The following is a 21,739-nucleotide window of genomic DNA, read 5'->3' on the forward strand; positions in this document are numbered from 1 at the left end:
CACCCTGTATATTTATTCTGTATAGTTTTCGCATACCGTGGACAGATCGTATGGCAGATTGATTACGTTTGCATGCGGGCATTGATTAGGGCATTGACACAAATACAATTTCATATGATTTCATGGGCCTATTGTAACTTAGATTCTTTATCATCCGTAGCAAGCAACTTCATTACTTTCGTCGTTAGGTGATAAATTAACCTGGATATAGCGAATCGCATCGAGATTGATTTTCGAATTGGATGCACGGGTCAATTATTTAGAAACGATCAAAATGTAGGTCGCGTCGAGCCAATTTAATTTATTCGTTAGCGATAATTGAAACGTAGCTAACGGTTTTCAATCTCGCGCGGTGTTTTCTTCGTGTGTATAAACGTATGAGAAGGAAATTTAATTATTTTACAATATGGAACAATGCAATTTCGTCGTTAACATATTTTATAAATGTTATTACGAGATTACGAGATGTTATTACGATTTAATTTAAGAAATTGGTACTAGAAATTAACATTAGTCGTAGTCTGAAAAAACGGGTACATCAGTGTTCGGGAAACGAACTCGAGATCTCAAAAATCGAGAACAAACGTCTGAGGGAACATGTAGAAATTCCAAGAATGTTCAAAAAGTTGTTTCTTGACCCCGTAAAGTGAGAAAACCCCCATAAAAATGGTCCAATTTTCAAATGGTCATGACTCCTACAATAGTGAACAAATTTTAATGAAACTTTTTTCTGAGGTAGAGCTCATAGATGCCTACAAAAAAGTATTAGGCAACTTTTCTATAGGGCGTCAAATAAAATTACTAAAAAGAAATAACGAATTTTTAAGAAAAATCGACAGGGGGTAGCTGCTGAAATTTTTCAGGGAAATTGAAAAGTTTCAAATCATTCTGAAAAAATTATTTTCATACATATAATTGTCGGTAGTTATAGTGTCAATGTAATTATATTAATCCATATTTGTACTGGGTCGTCCCATAAGTTCGTGCTACTCGATATTCTGATCTTGACGAGGATAAGATGTATAATTTAATAGAAAACAAACAAAACTGCGGCTTATTTCGCATAAAATTCTCTAAATTCGTTCATCAATATTTCTTAATTTTATCTATTCTAAGAATCTTTGATTCTCATTAGTAATCTCGACTGGATTTCTGAAAATTTACCGTAGTTTTCTATAAGTGAACGAATGAATATTTATTTCCATTGCATTATATGTTTCTTCGCCTAACTATCGTTTAAATATCCGATTTTTTACAAATTTAGAAACTGCAAAAAATTCATAGGTTTCGTGAGGTCCACAATATTTACACTCATGCAGCTTATTTCACATGAAATTCTCTAAAGTTGTTCATCGATATTTTTTAATTTTATCTACTCTGAGAATCTCTAATTCTCATTAGTAATTTACTGGCCTGGATTTCTGAAAATTTACCGTAGTTTTCTATAAGTGAACGATTAAACATTTATTTCCATCGCACTGTACATTTCTTCGAGTATCTATCGTTTCAATTTCTTTGGTACAAATAAATACGCTATAATTGTCGGTAGTTATAGTGTCAATGTAATTATATTGCTCCATATTTGTATTAGGTCGTCCCATAAGTTCGTGCCATTCGATATTCTGAACTTGACGAGACTAAAATGTATAATTTAATAGAAAACAAACAAAACTGCGGCTTATTTCGCATAAAATTCTCTAAATTTGTTCATCAATATTTTTTAATTTTATTTATTCTCAGAATCTTTGATTCTCATTAGTAATCTCGACTGGATTTCCGAAATTTTACCGTAGTTTTCTATGAGAGAACGAATGAATATTTATTTCCATCGCATTATACGTTTCTTCGCCGATCTATCGTTTAAATATCCAATTTTGTACAAATTTAGAAACTGCAAAAAATTCATAGGTTTCGTGAGGTCCACAATATTTACACTCATGCAGCTTATTTCACATGAAATTCTCTAAATTTGTTCACCAATATTTCTTAATTCTTTCTATTCTAAGAATCTCTAATTCTCATTAGTAATTTACTGGCCTGGATTTCTGAAAATTTACCGTAGTTTTCTATAAGTGAACGAATAAACATTTATTTCCATCGCACTGTACATTTCTTCGAGTATCTATCGTTTCAATTTCTTTGGTACAAATAAATACGCTATAATTGTCGGTAGTTGTAATTATCTATTCTCTAAATTCTCTAAATTTGTTCATCAATATTTTTTAATTTTTTCTATTCTAAGAATCTCTAATTCTCATTAGTAATTTACTGGACTGGATTTCTGAAAATTTACCGTAGTTTTCTATAAGTGAATGATTAAACATTTATTTCCATCGCACTGTACATTTCTTCGAGTATTTATCGTTTCAATTTCTTTGGTACAAATAAATACGCTATAATTGTCGGTAGTTGTAATTATCTATTCTCTAAATTCTCTAAAGTTGTTCATCAATATTTCTTAATTTTTCCTATTCTAAGAATCTCTAATTCTCATTAGTAATTTACTGGCCTGGATTTCTGAAAATTTACCGTAGTTTTCTATAAGTGAACGATTAAACATTTATTTCCATCGCACTGTACATTTCTTCGAGTATCTATCGTTTCAATTTCTTTGGTACAAATGAATACGCTATAATTGTCGGTAGTTGTAATTATTTATTCTCTAAATTCTCTAAATTTGTTCATCAATATTTTTTAATTTTTTCTATTCTAAGAATCTCTAATTCTCATTAGTAATTTACTGGACTGGATTTCTGAAAATTTACCGTAGTTTTCTATAAGTGAACGATTAAACATTTATTTCCATCGCACTGTACATTTCTTCGAGTATCTATCGTTTCAATTTCTTTGGTACAAATAAATACGCTATAATTGTCGGTAGTTATAGTGTCAATGTAATTATATTGCTCCATATTTGTATTAGGTCGTCTCATAAGTTCGTGCATTCGATATTCTGAACTTGACGAGACTAAAGTGTATAATTTAATAGAAAACAAACAAAACTGCGGCTTATTTCGCATAAAATTCTCTAAATTCGTTCACCAATATTTCTTAATCTTCTCTATTCTCAGAATCTCTAATTCTCATTAGTAATCTCGACTGAATTTCTGAAAATTTTCTGGAATTTTCCTATAAAAGAACGAATAAACATTTATTTCCATCGCACTGTACATTTCTTCGAGTATCTATCGTTTCAATTTCTTTGGAACAAATAAATACGCTATAATTGTCGGTAGTTGTAATTATCTATTCTCTAAATTCTCTAAATTTGTTCATCAATATTTTTTAATTTTTTCTATTCTAAGAATCTCTAATTCTCATTAGTAATTTACTGGACTGGATTTCTGAAAATTTACCGTAGTTTTCTATAAGTGAACGATTAAACATTTATTTCCATCGCACTGTACATTTCTTCGTGTATCTATCGTTTCAATTTCTTTGGTACAAATAAATACGCTATAATTGTCGGTAGTTATAGTGTCAATGTAATTATATTGCTCCATATTTGTATTAGGTCGTCCCATAAGTTCGTGCCACTCGATATTCTGAACTTGACGAGACTAAAATGTATAATTTAATAGAAAACAAACAAAACTGCGTCTTATTTCGCATAAAATTCTCTAAATTTGTTCACCAATATTTTTTAATTTTATCTATTCTCAGAATCTCTAATTTTCATTAGTAATCTCGACTGGATTTCTGAAAATTTATCGTAGTTTTCTATGAGAGAACGAATGAATATTTATTTCCATTGCATTATACGTTTCTTCGCCTATCTATCGTTTAAATATCCAATTTTGTACAAATTTAGAAACTGCAAAAAATTCATAGGTTTCGTGAGGTCCACAATATTTACACTCATGCAGCTTATTTCACATGAAATTCTCTAAATTTTGTTCATCAATATTTTTTAATTTTTTCTATTCTAAGAATCTCTAATTCTCATTAGTAATTTACTGGACTGGATTTCTGAAAATTTACCGTAGTTTTCTATAAGTGAACGATTAAACATTTATTTCCATCGCACTGTACATTTCTTCGTGTATCTATCGTTTCAATTTCTTTGGTACAAATACACCAGAATTGTCGGTAGTTCTAGCGTCGAAGTGCGCTCGTGGGCGTAATTTCGTCGGTGTCCGCGTCTTGGAAGCTTCTTTTTTTTTCGTTCTGGGTCGGGCATACGGAATCGGCTCATTTGTTGCGTATTAGCAGAGGATAATGAGCTTCTTAAGGCCGCCGCCGTTTGCGAACAGCCAAGTGACTTCGAGTTTCCGAAAAGGAGGAGGGAAAACAAATGAGATACGCCTACGGGGTCCGGGTCCAGAAATTCGTGGGATCGAGAAATTTCTGAAGTCACTAGTTTGCGCTGGCAACGAACCGTGCGTTAATCGATTTCGTTTTATCGTCGCCATTACGTCGCGTTCGAGAGCCGTTAAGCCGATCCCGAGCGTACGAAAATACATTGAAGTTACGAAATGCGATGTACGTTATGAAAACACACCGGGCGGCCCTTTTGCCGATACTGTTCATGTAGGTATTGGATCTCTTAAAATAAATTTATGTCGCAAAAGTTATTGTCGTTTTATTGAACGTTTTATCTACGTTTCACGCGCGTCTTCCTCATTTTTCTCTCTTTACGCATTACTCCTCGTTTTATGGGTGTCGATTAAAAGTATCGGAAACGAGAATCGTCGAAACGATGAATAAATTGCTACATACTTTCGTTCTACGGTTCAACAATTTCCTATGTTTTACATTAAATTGTTTATGAGGCGTTGAAAATATAAAAATGAATATTGTAAAAAGAAACGGTTTATTAAAACCTGATCAAACAAAAGTATTTCGAATACAAAATGTGAAATTGTACAGGGAGTTCGGCTATCCCTGGGAAACATTTTTCCAGAACGATTTGAAATTTTTGTTTTTTTTCTTTAAAACAAATAAATTGCATAACATGTATAATCTAGATTGAGTAATCCAGAAATGTGCAATATTATTTTTTAATAGGGCCATTCCTTTTACATATATACTTTGATAAGTCTGCGTATTAACGATGTCTCGTTTAATATATAATATGGAATATTTCATAAGGTATTACGTTTTCGATGGTCATACCTTCGCGATAAAAAGGTTCGATTTACGCGACAAAAATAAAAGTAGAACGAATAACAGACTGACGAGGAATGCTGCGTTACGGATTTAAAAATAACAACAATCTAAAAACAGCATCCAGTTATTGCAGAATGTGTACCTTGATTTCACGGTTAACGTGCCTGGTACGCAAGAACGTCGCGAAAACATCTTTGTTGACAAATCTTATTGAACGTGATTATTTTTACCCGCGCAAATATCTACGTTGGTCCTCGAGCTTGTTATACCATTTAGAATGGCCACCAGAGTTTGTAAACAACCTCGTCACTCTACAATCATGCGTTCGCGAGTGAAGAAATAATTAGAACTCTAACGTAAAGTTTTCATTGTGAGAAAATGTCCATTAAAATCGCATTAAAGTAAGTATTTTGTGTATTTGTGTTATATAATTTTTAATTTTGCATTCGTAATAGTTTTATTTTTTGATTAGATTTTAGCAAACCGTTTCTTTTTGCAATATTCATTTTTCTATTTTCAATGTCTTAAAAACAATATAATATAAAACATAGGAAATTGAAGAATCGTAGAATGAAAATATGTAGCAACTTATTCATCGTTTCGACGATTCGAGAGGTTCTAGAGACCAAAATAAAAGGAAAATCAAGAATATCAATTTCTTGAAAATTAAATTAAATTAAAAAATTTCAAATCACTCTGGAAAAGTGCTTCCCCAAAATTTCATATGTATCTTTAAAACGTCATAACTCCTGAACGAATTGGACGATTTTAATGTTCAAAAAGCCAAACGACGCGTATTTTGGTGGAGAATATATAGAAATTCTAACAATATTGAAAAAGTTATTTCTTGACCCCGTAAAGTGAGAAAACCCCCATAAAAATGGTCCAATCTTCAAACAGCCATAACTCCTACAATAATGAATATATTTCAATAAAACTTTTTCTTGAATTACAGCTCATAGGTGCCTATAAAAAAGTATTAGTTGACTTTTCTGTAGGGCGTCAAACAAATTTATTAAAAATCAAAAATGAAATTTTAAGTAAACTCAACAAGGGGGTGCTGAAATTTTTCGGTGAAAAAAAAAATTTCAAATCGTTCTGAAAAAATTATTTTCGATTACAGGGTTCAATTACAATTATTTTTTACGAATACACATACCCCCGAAATCTTGAGCATTTTCGAGAAAAAAATTCAGTACGGAACTTTAAATGTTAAAAACTTTTTAACGAAGCCTCCATCGACAAATTGGTATTCTTGATTTTCGTCTTATTTTGGCCTCTAGAATCCCCCATTAAAATTTCTCCCAGGAGTGGCGGAAAACCCTGTATATTAAATAATTATTAGTTTAAATTTGAGGGCTGCAACAGCCCCAACATTCCAATTAATAATCCACTTTGATAAACGTCATGAACTGACTCTTGACAATATTGAAAAAATACTTGTAGCCTATTGTAATTTAAATTATAATTGAAACTTTAAGTAATAAAATTATTTGAACATATTTTTAATATAATCTGCATATTCCTGTATTTTTTGACATATTTTATTGACATAAACATCCGCAGTCTAGTTACTATGATAAAATATGAATACTCATGTTCAGAGAAGTAATCCCTAGAATTCACACCATTCCCACAGACAGGCGACGCACTGATTCGGAGCACAACCCTCGTAAACCAGTCAAATTTGTCCACACTTTCCAGCCCCTCTGTATTTAGAGTGTCATAAAGTACGACGGAGACGAAACGGAAAAGGGGACGAAAAAGACGTGAACGCCTTGTCACATAATTATTATCGGCTACGTTAAACATCTTGTAATTTCTACGCGTAAATTTTTTTTATATACAGGGTGTTCCGCATTTTTCTGTAATGGCGTGTCGATGGACGACGATTCCAGCGAATAAAAAATCGAAATTTAGATCACTTCCTATTACTCAATTTCTAATTTTTTTAGTTGTCACATAGGGTAATTCATACATCCAAGTATGTAATTGATATACAGGGTGTTCAACATTTTTTCGTACACACTTCAGCAGTGTGTTCTACAAGTAAAACTAAATGCTTTGTTAAGAAGTTATAATAAAAAAATGTGATGTTTTTTTATTTGCTAAACAAATAAAACTAAAATTTTGTTTAGAACAACTGCTAGTTGAGACACGAAAAGAATATTTTTAACGTAAAATTTATAACAAGTTTGAATCTCTTAGGTACTTGACACTAGAATGACCAAAGTAGTCAAAATGACCCATTCGTAGTTTCTAATAAAACTAGTAACAAATTTACTCGACTGACTATTATATTGCTATATTTTAGAATTGTATGTTATTAAAACTTCTCTATAAACCTTTTATCACATATTACCACTCCATTGTCTAGATATTCGATTTTGTATAGACAAAAGCAAAACATTCGTAGCTTTCGTAAGGTCTAGAATATTCATACTCATGCAGTTTATTTCACGTGAAATTCTCTAAATTTGTTCATCAATATTTTCTAATTTTATCTATTCCGAGAATCTCTAATTCTCATTAGTAATTCACTCGACTGTATTTCTTTACCGTAGTTTTCCATAAGTATAACAAACATTTATTTCCATTGCGTATCTATGGGGTATTCTAGTGTGAATCGAGATTAGAATAGCCGCCGTTTGTTGGTGGATTCGAACCGAAAAGTCGAAGGGAGAAGGTAAAGTCGAGTCGCGGGTAGTTGCCGTGTGTCTCAAATGTCAAGAACGCGACGCGGCGCCTCGTCCCGTGACCGTGCGTGCCACTTGATAGAGCGCCTTTCTTTCGCGTCGATCGTCTTTTGACTCTACCTTCGAGAGCCCCCAGCAAAGAGACGAAGGAAGACGAGGGGCGTGTCCGGTCGCGCGGCTTCTACAAAGGGATACCCACTTCCCTGTGGACCCCTTCCACTTCTCGAGGATCCCTACCACGTGGGTCCCAGGAGTCCTCTCCCCCCGCCATCGGGGCCGAAGAAAACTGGGCAGCATGGTCCAGACCACGAGATCGCCAGGTAAAGCCAGTTTACGCAACGCTTCCGTACGCGAAGCATACACGGTTATCCAGAGGATCTCGAGAGTCTTTTGCGATTACTTCGACGAGTTGAATCGTCGGCGGAACATGGTATCTTGTGACGGAATCGTCCAGCTAGTTCGAGGAATGTTCTGATCGTCGGAGTACAGCGATACGCGTTCCGCTCGAGGAATGAACTTTCCCCGGAGTATTTAAATTCCGTGATAAAGAGAATCGTTCCTTGAGATGACGGCCGATTGATAGTCGCCAGAGCCTAGGGGCCGTTAACATGTTCTAGACCCGCGATCGCGATCGTTCCAAGGACAAGGAAGAATACGAATCAGAGATAGAGTCCAGCCGTCGAGATAATGACCGCTTACGCGAGTTTCCAACAGTACGAGCTGTTAGATTCCGAGGGGTACGGGTCGGCGAGCAGCCCGGAATCGAATCCGCGTAGCTGGACGCATCCAGAGATTTACCCTCAGCCACCCAGGTCCAGGGGTAGCAGCTGCGGCAGCGTGAGCTCCCTCGACTGTCGGAACCGCGAGTACCAAGAGATCGGTACCGCGAATGGCAGCTTTCACGTGACCGCGACCGGTTTCAATTTCACCGAGTTCTACGAGGGCTACTACCAGGAAGGCTGCCGAAACGATCACCAGACCGGTCACCCGAACAGCTCGAGGACCGTCAAGGATCACGCGAAGGTCGCGTACAGGATGAACGAATGCGTCGATAACGTTTACGAGAGTGTGGCCAGCAACGAGAACCCGTCAGCGAAACAGACCGCGGCGGACGTCGCGGCCAAGGCGGACCACCATTCGGGGTTAAACGTCTACGGGGGCGGCAGGTGCGACTTTGCCCAGAACCAAGAGAGCTTCTTCGTCGCGAAGGGTTACGGTGTCCCGAAAGGTGACGGTTTTTTGCCTAGGAATAACGGGAATCCGTATGGACAGAGGGGCGACATTCTTTATTTGGGCGCCGCGTACACCGTACAGAGGAACGAGGGCTACGCTCAGAACAGCCAGCCCGGTAAGTGCGAGACCGCGAGATATCACCAAAAAAACGACGGTCTGCACATCGCCGCGATGGAGTACGGCGCGCAGAAGACCAAGGACACGATGCAGAAGATCAAAAACGGCACGCCGGGGATCGAGGTGCTGAAGAAGAGACGACTGGCGGCGAACGCGCGCGAAAGAAGGAGAATGAACAGTCTGAACGACGCGTTCGACAGACTCAGGGACGTCGTGCCCAGTCTCGGCAACGACAGAAAGCTCAGCAAGTTCGAGACCCTGCAAATGGCGCAAACGTACATATCGGCGCTCTACGAGCTCCTTCAAAGGGAGTGAGAATCCTTCATTTACGGTAATAACTATTCTTTCTCGCCCGGCATGCTCGGGGACAACAAAGTACAAAACAGTTGCGCGAGTCCTGTACGTGACTTTGCGAGCAAGAAGAATGGCACCTCGTCGACGGAGGAGTATCGGTACATTGCCAAAACCGGCGTCCCGAGGTTTCCAGTTCTTGCAACTGGAGCGAGGTTTTTTGGATCGTCGCGAGGAGTCTTCTTAAATTGCTACGACACGCGGGACGACCTCGTTGTCGTTCTTCGAAAATGGCCGTACATCGAGACGGAGGGAGCTTTGGTTGCTTGGACCACCGACTCGATCCAATGAGAAGTAAGTGTAAGATACGTAGGAGGGAGAAAAGAGCGTAAAATTGTTTAGTGCTGCTCGGGATTCGAACGGTGGCGACTATTAATACAGATATCCCGGGAGAGAGCGGAGAATTTTTCGATCGGTTTCATTTTTCGTAGAATGCAGTTTGACCGCGTACGGGCGAGATAGCCCGAAGAATCCGAGTTTTCGATTGTCGCAGATAGTTTAATTAGCAATAATTGCGGCCCCGCGGTGCTCGTCGCTAATGCTTTTTCCTCGTGCGGCCTTGTTTGCCAGATTCCGAAACATTTTTCAGCAGATCGATCCGCGATAACGCGCTGCGCGATACGAGAAACGAAACGAGTCTGACGAACTTGGCAAGCCTAGATGCAATTGACATCGATGGAAGGATACGGGACGGAGGCGCGCTCTCGCCTCGAGTTTTATTGTAAATACGCTATCGTACATTGTCTTATTCTTAATCGTAGGCTTTCTGTAAATATCTGATCGACGGGGCCCTTTCGGCTTTCGGGACCAAAGATAACCACTTTTCACGCACCGGTTTTCTTGAACGTTGATATACAGTGTGTTTGGCCACCCTTGGGGTAAATTTTAATGGGAGATTAAGACGAAAATCAAGAGTACCAATTTCTTGATGGAGGCTTCGTTAAAAAGTTATTAACGTTTAAAGTTCCGTCCGTACTGAATTTTTTTCTCGAAAATACGCAGGATTTCAGCAATCGAAAATAATTTTTTCGGAATGGTTTGAAACTTTTCAATTTCACTGAAAAATTTAGGCATCTACCCCCTGTTGATTTTTCTTAAAAATTTGTTTTTATTTTTTATAAATCTGTTTGGAGCTGTACAGAAATGTTGCCTAATATTTTTTTGTTGATATTTATGAGCTCTACCTCGGAAAAAAGTTTCATTTAAATATATTCCATACGGTAGGAGTTATGGCTGTTTGAAAATTGGACCATTTTTATAGGGTTTTTCTCATTTTACGAACCGAAGAATCAACTTTTTGAATATTTTTGGAAATTCTACATATTCTCCATCAAAATACACGTAGTTTGCTTTTTTAAACATTAAAATCGTCCAATTCGTTCAGGAGTTATGACATTTTAAAGATTCGCATGAAATTTCGGGGTAACATTTCTGGCCAGAAATTATATTTTCGGTAAGGAATTTTTTTCTCGAAAATGCGTAAGATTTCGGGGGTATGTGTAATGACTAAAAATGATTGTAATCGACTCTTGCAACTGAGAATAATTTTTTTAGAACGTTTAGACACCTACCCCCTGTTGATTTTTCTTAAAAATTTGTTTTTCATTTTTAGTAATTTTATTTGACACCCTACAGAAAAGTTTTCTAATACTTTCTTGTAGATACCCATGAGCTCTACTTCAGAAAAAAGTTTCAACGAAATATATTCACTATTGTGGGAGTTATGGCTGTTTGAAAATTGGACCATTTTTATGGGGTTTTTCTCATTTTGCGGGGTCAAGGACCAACTTTTGGAATATTTTTGCGATTTGTACATATTCTCCATCAAAATACGCGTAGTTTGCTTTTTTAAACATTAAAATCGTCCAATCCGTTCAGAAGTTATGACGTTTTAAAGATTCGCATGAAAATTCTGGCCAGAAATTAGATTTTTGATAAGGAATTTTTTTCTCGAAAGTGCGTAGGATTTCGGGGGTATGTATAATGACCAAAAATGATTGTAACTGCCCACTGTAACTAAATATAATTTTTTTAGTATGATTTGAAATTTTTTAATTTTGTTGAAAAATTTCAGTACTTACTCGAATTTTTTTCTCGAAAATGCGTAGGAATTCAGGGGTACGTCTATTCACCATAAATGATTGTTATCGATTGTTGCAACTAAAAATATTTTTTCCAGAATGATTTGAAACTTTTTAATTTCCCCGAAAAATTTCAGTACTTACTCGAATTTTTTTCTCGAAAATGCGTAGGAATTCGGGGGTACGTCTATTCACCATAAATGATTGTTATCGACTTCTGCAACTAAAAATATTTTTTCCAGAATGATTTGAAATTTTTTAATTTAATTTTTTGATAACTTTTTAACGAAGTCTCAATCAAGAAATTGATATTCTTGATTTTCGTCTTATTTTGGCCTGAAGAATCTCCCATTAAAATTTTTTCCAGTAGTGGCTGAACACCCTGTATACATGTCCTGAGAAAACCATCAAAAATAGGAAGATTTTTAACAAATATAAAAACAGACAAATCGATAAGGATACAGTAATGGTCGTAACTAAAAGAAATAAAACAACTTCGACAAACAAATTTTATCCTTACTAAACAGAATGTTTTTCGATTTGTTCGTTCTAGAAAAGGTGTTTCAAGAAATATGTTTGGCTCTCAGGCAAATTAATAAGCATTCTGTTCGGTAGGGATACAGTTATGGTCGTAATTAAAAGAAATAAAACAACTTCGAAACAAATTTTATCCTTCGTGTATCCTTACTAAACAGAATATTTTTCGATTTATCTGTTTTAGATCGTATCAGACATGTTTCTTAAAACACTCTATACGCGTGTAAAATTTACAATCATTATTTTTTATTGAAAAAAAATTGTGAGTACTCTCAGGACACGTGTCAAAGTATCACGAAACGATTACGTCGAAAAAGTCCTACGATTTCTTCGGGGGGGGTAAAAAAATGACTTGGAAAGTGGTTTCTTTCGTCCCCAAAACCGGAAGATCCCCTTAAACGCGACTAAGTTATTGCGAGGCTGTATAGGTAATTGTGTACATATATAAATAAACAGGGATCTCTCTATCGTACCGATCGTATCGATCACGTGACTGAAAAATCGTAACGTCTTTAAAGGGGTAGTCTGGTTCGAAACGCGGAGAATACACTCTAAATAAAAATGTCTGAAAAGTACCTTTCTTCGCGCATCGTACGAGAAATTGTATACAAAAATGCCAAGAGAAGTATTCACCACGAAAAAAAAAGAAAGAAGCGTAAATGTAAACGTTTGTGAAAATTTGAGAGTCGATAGAACCGATTTGTCGCCAATTAAATAGGTTTCGAGACCAGACTGCCTCCTTAAACGAGCTGCAGAACGGTACATAATTCGTAAAGCAGTCGTCGCCGATGAAATGCTGTGCATTTGTTATTTATAGTTAATTATTGACCCTCTGCGAAGAACACTCCCGTGTTCGCGTTAAACTGATCGAAATTCAAATCGCCGCGTTTGTGAGCACAGACGATTAGCTTTTCCTAATCCGAGCGTATACGGACGGCCGTCTCGAACAGCGAGCAACGCGGGAAGCGACGAAATAATTAAAGTACCTCATCGCGTTTACAAGTAACAACGGAATAAATTCGATGGTCGACTGCAGCGTATTCTCCCGAGGCAAAACCAAAGAATCCGTAGGCGTTAAGGGAGGCACCGCGCTGTCCCGATCGCGTTTCGACTATAAATAAAAACATATTTCTCTTTGACATGCGATCACCAGCGAAATTGGATCATTAATGCCTTCGCGATCGATCCATCGCGGCGTAACCCGTATTGTTTCGCAGTTATTCCGGACAAAGGGGAACCGCGATCTCTAGACAACGGAAGGCAGCGTTTAAGGTTTCTTTCTCGAGGGACAGGGGGTTTCGACGCGGTTAATTTGGAATCTCATTCGGACGCGATTCAGCGGCAATGTTCCTCCCGCAATTAGGTATATGCAAAAATCGCTGGACAAATGGCGACGGTCGGCCACCTCCACTTAGCAGTCAATCACAATTAAATACAATTTTGCGCGGGCTCCGGACCCGGTAATGGTGCAAAAAGAGAGCAAATTGAAATTTCCTAGCTGACAGAATGATAGATGGTGCCGGCCAGACGCGAAAAGAAAGAGACGACCAGCCTCTTCCTTCATCCTCTGCGCGGTGTGAGAAAGCTGCTCCTCTTCTTTCGCGACCAACGGACGAAAACACAAAAGTCGAGCCACGTATACCGATGATAGCGTAGCCAACGGCTCGATTTCTCCCGCTAATCCTCCTCGTCCTGAGAAAATGCCGATCCGATCTTCCCGGAGAACGACAGTCCTCGTCCGGTGACACATTTCCAAACCGTTGGTCGCGAAAATCACGATATCGTAGAAAAACCAGCATACGCTCACGGCCAAAAATACACCACGATGTTTACCCATATTTATTGGTTTAGGAGATAATAATGATTAAAGTATAATTAGAGTAAAGAAGAAGAGTCGAGTACCTGATCTTCTATGATTCGGAAAAAATGAGAAAGTTGGTCGTTTCGAATCGTAATACCCTCGAGTAGTTAAATATTTAAGCGTTTTAATTCGTTTGTTCAAACTCGAGTATTTGATTATCTAAGTAATATTTGATTGAATTTGAAGAAATTCAGTCTGATCGAATGATTTAACTTGGTTCCAATCGAGTTTAATAACATCAATAACTTGAATTTTAATAATTATTACTTAGCAAGCAGATGTATCAAGGTTTTAGCAACAATTGCATTCTGATGTCCTCTTCTTCGAAACTGAAAGAATTTAAAAAAGAAAATCAAGTTTGATGTCCTCCATATTACGTGCGTGCCTCATTCGGTTAAAAATTTGATATTTTGTTGTGTTTTAATTCGTTTGTTCAAACTTGAGTATTTGATTATCTAAATAATACTTTTGATTACCTAAATAATAATTGATCGAACTTGAAATTCAGTCTGATCAAATGATTTAACTTGGTTCCATTCGAGTGTAATTACACAGATAACTTGAATTTTAATAATTATTACTTAACGAGCAGATGTATCGAGGTTTTAGCAACAATTGCATTCTGATGTCCACTTCTTCGAAACTGAAAGAATTTAAAAAAGAAAATCAAGTTTGATGTCCTCCATATTACGTGCGTGCATCATTCGGTTAAAAATTTGAAATTGGTAAATTTGTTGCGTTTTAATTCGTTTGTTCAAACTTGAGTATTTGATTATCTAAGTAATATTTGATTGAATTTGAAGAAATTCAGTCTGATCGAATGATTTAACTTGGTTCCAATCGAGTTTAATAACATCAATAACTTGAATTTTAATAATTATTACTTAGCAAGCAGATGTATCAAGGTTTTAGCAACAATTGCATTCTGATGTCCTCTTCTTCGAAACTGAAAGAATTTAAAAAAGGAAAACAAGTTTGATGTCCTCCATATTACGTGCGTGCCTCATTCGGTTAAAAATTTGATATTTTGTTGCGTTTTAATTCGTTTGTTCAAACTTGAGTATTTGATTATCTAAATAATACTTTTGATTACCTAAATAATAATTGATCGAACTTGAAATTCAGTCTGCTCGAACAATTTAACTTGGTTCCATTCGAGTGTAATTACACAGATAACTTGAATTTTAATAATTATTACTTAACGAGCAGATGTATCGAGGTTTTAGCAACAATTGCATTCTGATGTCCACTTCTTCGAAACTGAAAGAATTTAAAAAAGAAAATCAAGTTTCATGTCCTCCATATTACGTGCGTGCTTTATTCGGTTAAATATTTTAAACTGATAAATTTGTTGCGTTTTAATTCGTTTGTTCAAACTCGAGTATTTGATTATCTAAGTAATATTTGATTGAATTTGAAGAAATTCAGTCTGATCAAATGTTTTAACTTGGTTCCATTCGAGTGTAATTACACAGATAACTTGAATTTTAATAATTATTACTTAACGAGCAGATGTATCAAGGTTTTAGCAACAATTGCATTCTGATGTCCCCTTCTTCGAAACTGAAAGAATTTAAAAAAGAAAATCAAGTTTGATGTCCTCCATATTACGTGCGTGCTTTATTCGGTTAAATATTTTAAACTGATAAATTTGTTGCGTTTTAATTCGTTTGTTCAAACTCGAGTATTTGATTATCTAAATAATAATTGATCGAACTTGAAATTCAGTCTGATCGAACAATTTAACTTGGTTCCATTCGAGTGTAATAACACCGATAACTTGAATTTTAAAAATTCAAAATTAGAAATTGATAATTTTGTTGCGTTTTGTTATACTAATGCGCAAAGAAAAGATGGAATATTTTCCAAACCGGATTATTGCCAAACAAAGCTGGATAATATTCGTGGAGAAACTATTTCGAATACTATTTTAAATGATAGATACTTTAAAATTAAAGTAAAGTTGTATTTCAGCTATGAAATGAAATTTCAGTAAAATATTTTATTTTGATAATGTGAAACTCTAGCATGTAATAAATATTTTATTTTGAAAATTTCAAGTATAAAATGATATACTTTCTCTTTGAATTTTAAATGATTATTATATTTCAAACTGTCCTTAGCCTGAAAATAAATAGTGAGATGATTAACGTAATGTAAAATGAAATACAATAAGAATTGATATACATACACATATTTTATTTTGAAAATTTTAAATTTTAAATGAAATACTTTCTCTCAGAATTTTAAATAATTATTATACAGGGTGTTCGGCCACCCCTGAGAAAAACTTTAATGGGGGATTCTAGAGGTCAAAATAAAACGAAAATCAAGAATACCAATTTGTTGATGGAGGCTTCGTTAAAAAATTATTAACGTTTTAAGTTCCGCACGTACTGAATTTTTTTCTCGAAAATGCGCAAGATTTCGAGGGTATGTCAATTCACCAAAAATGATTGTAATTGACCCCTGCAGCCAAGAGTATTTTTTTTAGAACGATTTGAAATTTTTTTTTTTCGTCGAAAAATTTAGGAACTACACCCAGTCGATTTTTCTTAAAAATTAGTTTTTCATTCTTGATAATTTTATTTGACGCCTTACAGAAAAGTTGTCTAATACTTTTTTGTAGGTACCTATGAGCTCTACTTCAGAAAAAAGTTTCATTGAAATATATTCACTATTGTAGAAATTATGGCTGTTTGAAAATTGTATATTTTTGCGATTTGTACACATTCTCCATCAAAATACGCGTCGTTTGCTTTTTTAAACATTAAAATCGTCCAATCCGTTTAGGAGTTATGGTGTTTTAAAGATTCACATGAAATTTCGGGGAAGCATTTCTGGCCTGAAATTAGATTTTCGGTAAGGAATTTTTTTCTCTAAAATGCGTAGGATTTCGGGGGTATGTGTAATGACTAAAAATGATTGTAATTGACCCTCGCAACTGAAAATAATTTTTTTAGAATGATTTGAAACTTTTTTTTTCGCCGAAAAATTAAGGCAACTAGCCCCTGTCGATTTTTCTTAAAAATTAGTTTTTCATTCTTGATAATTTTATTTGACGCCTTACAGAAAAGTTGTCTAATACTTTTTTGTAGGTACCTATGAGCTCTACTTCAGAAAAAAGTTTCATTGAAATATATTCACTATTGCAGAAATTATGGCTGTTTGAAAATTGGACCATTTTTGGGGGGTTTTTCTCATTTTGCGTGGTCAAGGATCAACTTTTCGAATATTTTTGCAATTTCTACATCTTCTATACTAAAATACGCGTAGTTTGCTTTTTTAAACATTAAAATCGTCCAATCCGTTCAGAAGTTATGACGTTTTAAAGATTCGCATGAAAATTCGGGCAGACATTTCTGACCAGAAATTACATTTTCGGTAAACAATTTTTTTTCTTGATAACGCGTAGAATTTCGGGGGTATGTATAATGACCAAAAATGATTGTAATTGCCCACTGTAACTAAATATAATTTTTTTAGTATGATTTGAAATTTTTTAATTTCGTCTAAAAATTTCAGTACTCGAATTTTTTTCTCGAAAGTGGGCAGGATTTCAGGGGTATGTCTATTCACCAAAAATGCTTGTAATTGACCCCTGCAACCAAAAATAATTTTTCCAGAATGATTTACAATTTTTGAATTTAATTGTTAATAACTTTTTAACGAAGCCTCCATCAACAAATTGGTATTCTTGATTATCGTCTCACTTTAGCCTCTAGAATCCCCCAATAAAAATTTTTCCCAGGTGTGGTCGAACACCTTGTATATACATCGAAAATGAAGAAGGGGGAAGCAACTACAATTATTAATAAACGCACTTATATGTTCCATAAAAAGTCACAAAATTCTAAGAAACTGTGTCATTATATATATAATTGTTTTTCTAATTAAAATTGAAAAGCAGTCAAAATGACTTCCCTAGGCAATCTAGTGTTAAAAAGTGACTTATTACCACCTTTTCTGGAAATGGCACCACTGTGCGCCGGTCGATCAAACGTAGCACGCAGAATCGTTCGAGTTCGGTCTGACCGTCGACGGGAAACCAGTGTCAGCGATTAATTCGACATCGAATCAGGAATACCAACGTCTTTGTTCGTCCGGGGCAAATCCATTTCTATCCAGCTTCCTCAATTAAGCCGATAGAAATTTATGCGATTCGTTGGTCGATTATAGAGAAAAGGCTAATTATTCATCGGCTCGTTCGCGGGAATCACGGACCCAGCAGGTGTAACGCACGAACTCCATCGATGAGGATGGCCGATTAGGTTCGCGGGGAGGAGGGACGCGGAGGGGGGAACGTGGAAAGGTAATATCAAAGCGCGATGCTACGTACCCGCATGTGTGGCCCTTTCTTCCGTCCCCGTCTCGCCGTGTTCACAAACAATGCACCCAGGAGGCGCTAATCAGTCGACGAGCAACGTCTTCATTTGCGCGGCGAGCGCATCAGCCGCGTTTCGCCATCGCGCCAACGCTATTTGTCTTCCGTCCGGGATTTTGCACGGCTGAGTAATGAGAGGATACTCGATACGCTTCAGGTCCGCGGTAATAGTTAAGTGTCGGTCGAAAAAAAAAAGAAAATTTCAAAAAAAGGAAGGAAAAAGAAAAAAAAAAATGGAAACAACGAAGCTGCACACGCGGAGGGGAGAAAAAAGCAGAAGACCGCGCGCGGTGGAAGAAAACGATTTCCGACTAGTAAAGCGATTCTGGTAACGCGGGCAGTTTCTTGCTCGGTGTGGAAAAAACGTGAAATTCGTTCCGCGATGTTTTGTTTATTCGTCCGAACGCGGCGCGTAGGTATACTAACGCTCAAAAGTTCGGGGCACGCGTTATCGGGAAAGAATCTCGCCGACTTTAAATTTTATTCCAGGTATTTCGGTTTTAAAAATTCCTTGATGGATTCTAATTTAGGAATAGAACCGTGTTAGTAGCCGGGAAGAATCGAACTCTGATCAATTTACTGTATAGACGAGGAAGTAAAATTGCATTTTTATGGAATATAGAAAGTTTAATTGTTAATGTCTGAACAGTTTTAGGGCGTTTGCTTCTATAATGATGTATAATTGTGAACTCAGGTTTTTTGCTTGTTTGAATATTCGGTTTTAAAAATTCTTTGATCGATTACAATTTATGAATGAAACGAGAATTAAAGTAGCATGTAAGTTGCTGGAAAGAATCGAACTCTTGTAAAAATCTATTTTGTAAACGAAGAATTAAAATTGCATTTTCGTAGAATATCGAAAGTTTGATCGTTAATGTCTCAAAAGTTTTAGAGTGTCTGCTCTCATAATGCTATATATTTGTGAACACAATGCTATATATTTGTGAACACAACGATTGAGTGTGTAAAGTTTCTCTGAACAATCTATTTCATAGACGAAGAATTAAAATTGCATTTTTGTAGAATAACCAAACTTTAATCATTAATGTCTCGAAAGTTTTAGAGTATCTGCTTCCATAATGCTATATATTTGTGAATACAACGATTGAGGATGCCAAGTTTCTCTGAGCAATCTATTTGATAGATGAAGAATTAAAATTGCATTTTCGTAGAATATCGAAAGTTTGATCGTTAATGTCTCAAAAGTTTTAGAGTGTCTGCTCTCATAATGCTATATATTTGTGAACACAATGCTATATATTTGTGAATACAACGATTGAGGGTGCAAAGTTCCTCTGACCAGTCTATTTCATAGACGAAGAATTAATATTGCATTTTCGTAGAATAACCAAACTTTGATGATTAATGTCTCAAAAGTTTTAGAGTATCAACTCCCATAATGCTATATGAATTTGTGAACACTACAATTGGATCGACGAGCGTGCAAACTTTCTCTGACCAATCTATTTCATAGACGAAGAATTAAAATTGCATTTTCAAGAAACATCGAAACTTTAATCGTTAATGTCTCAAAAGTTTTAGAGTATCTGCTCCCACAATGCTATATATTTGTGAACACAATGCTATATATTTGTGAATAAAACGATTGAGGGTGCAAAGTTTCTCTGACCAGTCCATTTCATAGACGAAGAATTAAAATTGCATTTTCGTAGAATAACCAAACTTTGATGATTAATGTCTCAAAAGTTTTAGAGTATCAACTCTCATAATGCTATATGAATTTGTGAACACTACAATTGGATCTACGAGCGTGCAAACTTTCTATGACCAATCTATTTCATAGACGAAGAATTAAAATTGCATTTTCAAGAAACATCGAAACTTTAATCGTTAATGTCTGAAAAGTTTTAGAGTATCTACTCCCACAATGCTATATATTTGTGAACACAACGATTGAGGGTGCAAAGTTTCTCTGACCAGTCTATTTCATAGACGAAGAATTAAAATTGCATTTTCGTAGAATAACCAAACTTTGATGATTAATATCTCAAAAGTTTTAGAGTATCTACTCCCATAGTGCTATATGAATTTGTGAACACTACAATTGGATCTACGAGCGTGCAAACTTTCTCTGAGCAATCTATTTCATAGACGAAGAATTAAAATTGCATTTTCAAGAAACATCGAAACTTTAATCGTTAATGTCTCAAAAGTTTTAGAGTATCTGCTCCCACAATGCTATATATTTGTGAATACAACGTTTGAGGGTGCAAAGTTTCTCTGACCAGTCTATTTCATAGACGAAGAATTAAAATTGCATTTTCGTAGAATAACCAAACTTTGATGATTAATATCTCAAAAGTTTTAGAGTATCTACTCCCATAGTGCTATATGAATTTGTGAACACTACAATTGGATCTACGAGCGTGCAAACTTTCTCTGACCAATCTATTTCATAGACGAAGAATTAAAATTGCATTTTCAAGAAACATCGAAACTTTAATCGTTAATGTCTCAAAAGTTTTAGAGTATCTGCTCCCACAATGCTATATATTTGTGAATACAACGTTTGAGGGTGCAAAGTTTCTCTGACCAGTCTATTTCATAGACGAAGAATTAAAATTGCATTTTCGTAGAATAACCAAACTTTGATGATTAATGTCTCAAAAGTTTTAAAGTATCTACTCCCATAATGCTATATGAATTTGTGAACACTACAATTGGATCTACGAGCGTGCAAACTTTCTCTGACCAATCTATTTCATAGACGAAGAATTAAAATTGCATTTTCAAGAAACATCGAAACTTTAATCGTTAATGTCTCAAAAGTTTTAGAGTATCTGCTCCCACAATGCTATATATTTGTGAACACAATGCTATATATTTGTGAATGCAACGATTGAGGGTGCAAAGTTTCTCTGACCAGTCTATTTCATAGACGAATAATTAAAATTGCATTTTCGTAGAATAACCAAACTTTGATGATTAATGTCTCAAAAGTTTTAGAGTATCAACTCTCATAGTGCTATATGAATTTGTGAACACTACAATTGGATCTACGAGCGTGCAAACTTTCTATGACCAATCTATTTCATAGACGAAGAATTAAAATTGCATTTTCAAGAAACATCGAAACTTTAATCGTTAATGTCTCAAAAGTTTTAGAGTATCTGCTCCCACAATGCTATATATTTGTGAACACAATGCTATATATTTGTGAATACAACGTTTGAGGGTGCAAAGTTTCTCTGACCAGTCTATTTCATAGACGAAGAATTAAAATTGCATTTTCGTAGAATAACTAAACTTTGATGATTAATGTCTCAAAAGTTTTAGAGTATCTACTCCCATAATGCTATATGAATTTGTGAACACTACAATTGGATCTACGAGCGTGCAAACTTTCTCT

General features: G+C 35.6%; 1 protein-coding gene across 1 annotated transcript; it reads left to right on the forward strand.

The window, feature by feature from the left end:
* Nucleotides 1-8,492: 8,492 nt before the first annotated feature.
* Nucleotides 8,493-9,470, forward strand: LOC143343816 (uncharacterized). The gene has a single exon (XM_076769078.1). The coding sequence runs from the start codon at nucleotides 8,493-8,495 to the stop codon at nucleotides 9,468-9,470; it is 978 nt and encodes a 325-aa protein (XP_076625193.1).
* Nucleotides 9,471-21,739: the final 12,269 nt, after the last annotated feature.

This window comes from Colletes latitarsis, chromosome 7, assembly GCF_051014445.1.
Source record: "Colletes latitarsis isolate SP2378_abdomen chromosome 7, iyColLati1, whole genome shotgun sequence".
NCBI classification, from domain to species: domain Eukaryota; kingdom Metazoa; phylum Arthropoda; class Insecta; order Hymenoptera; family Colletidae; genus Colletes; species Colletes latitarsis.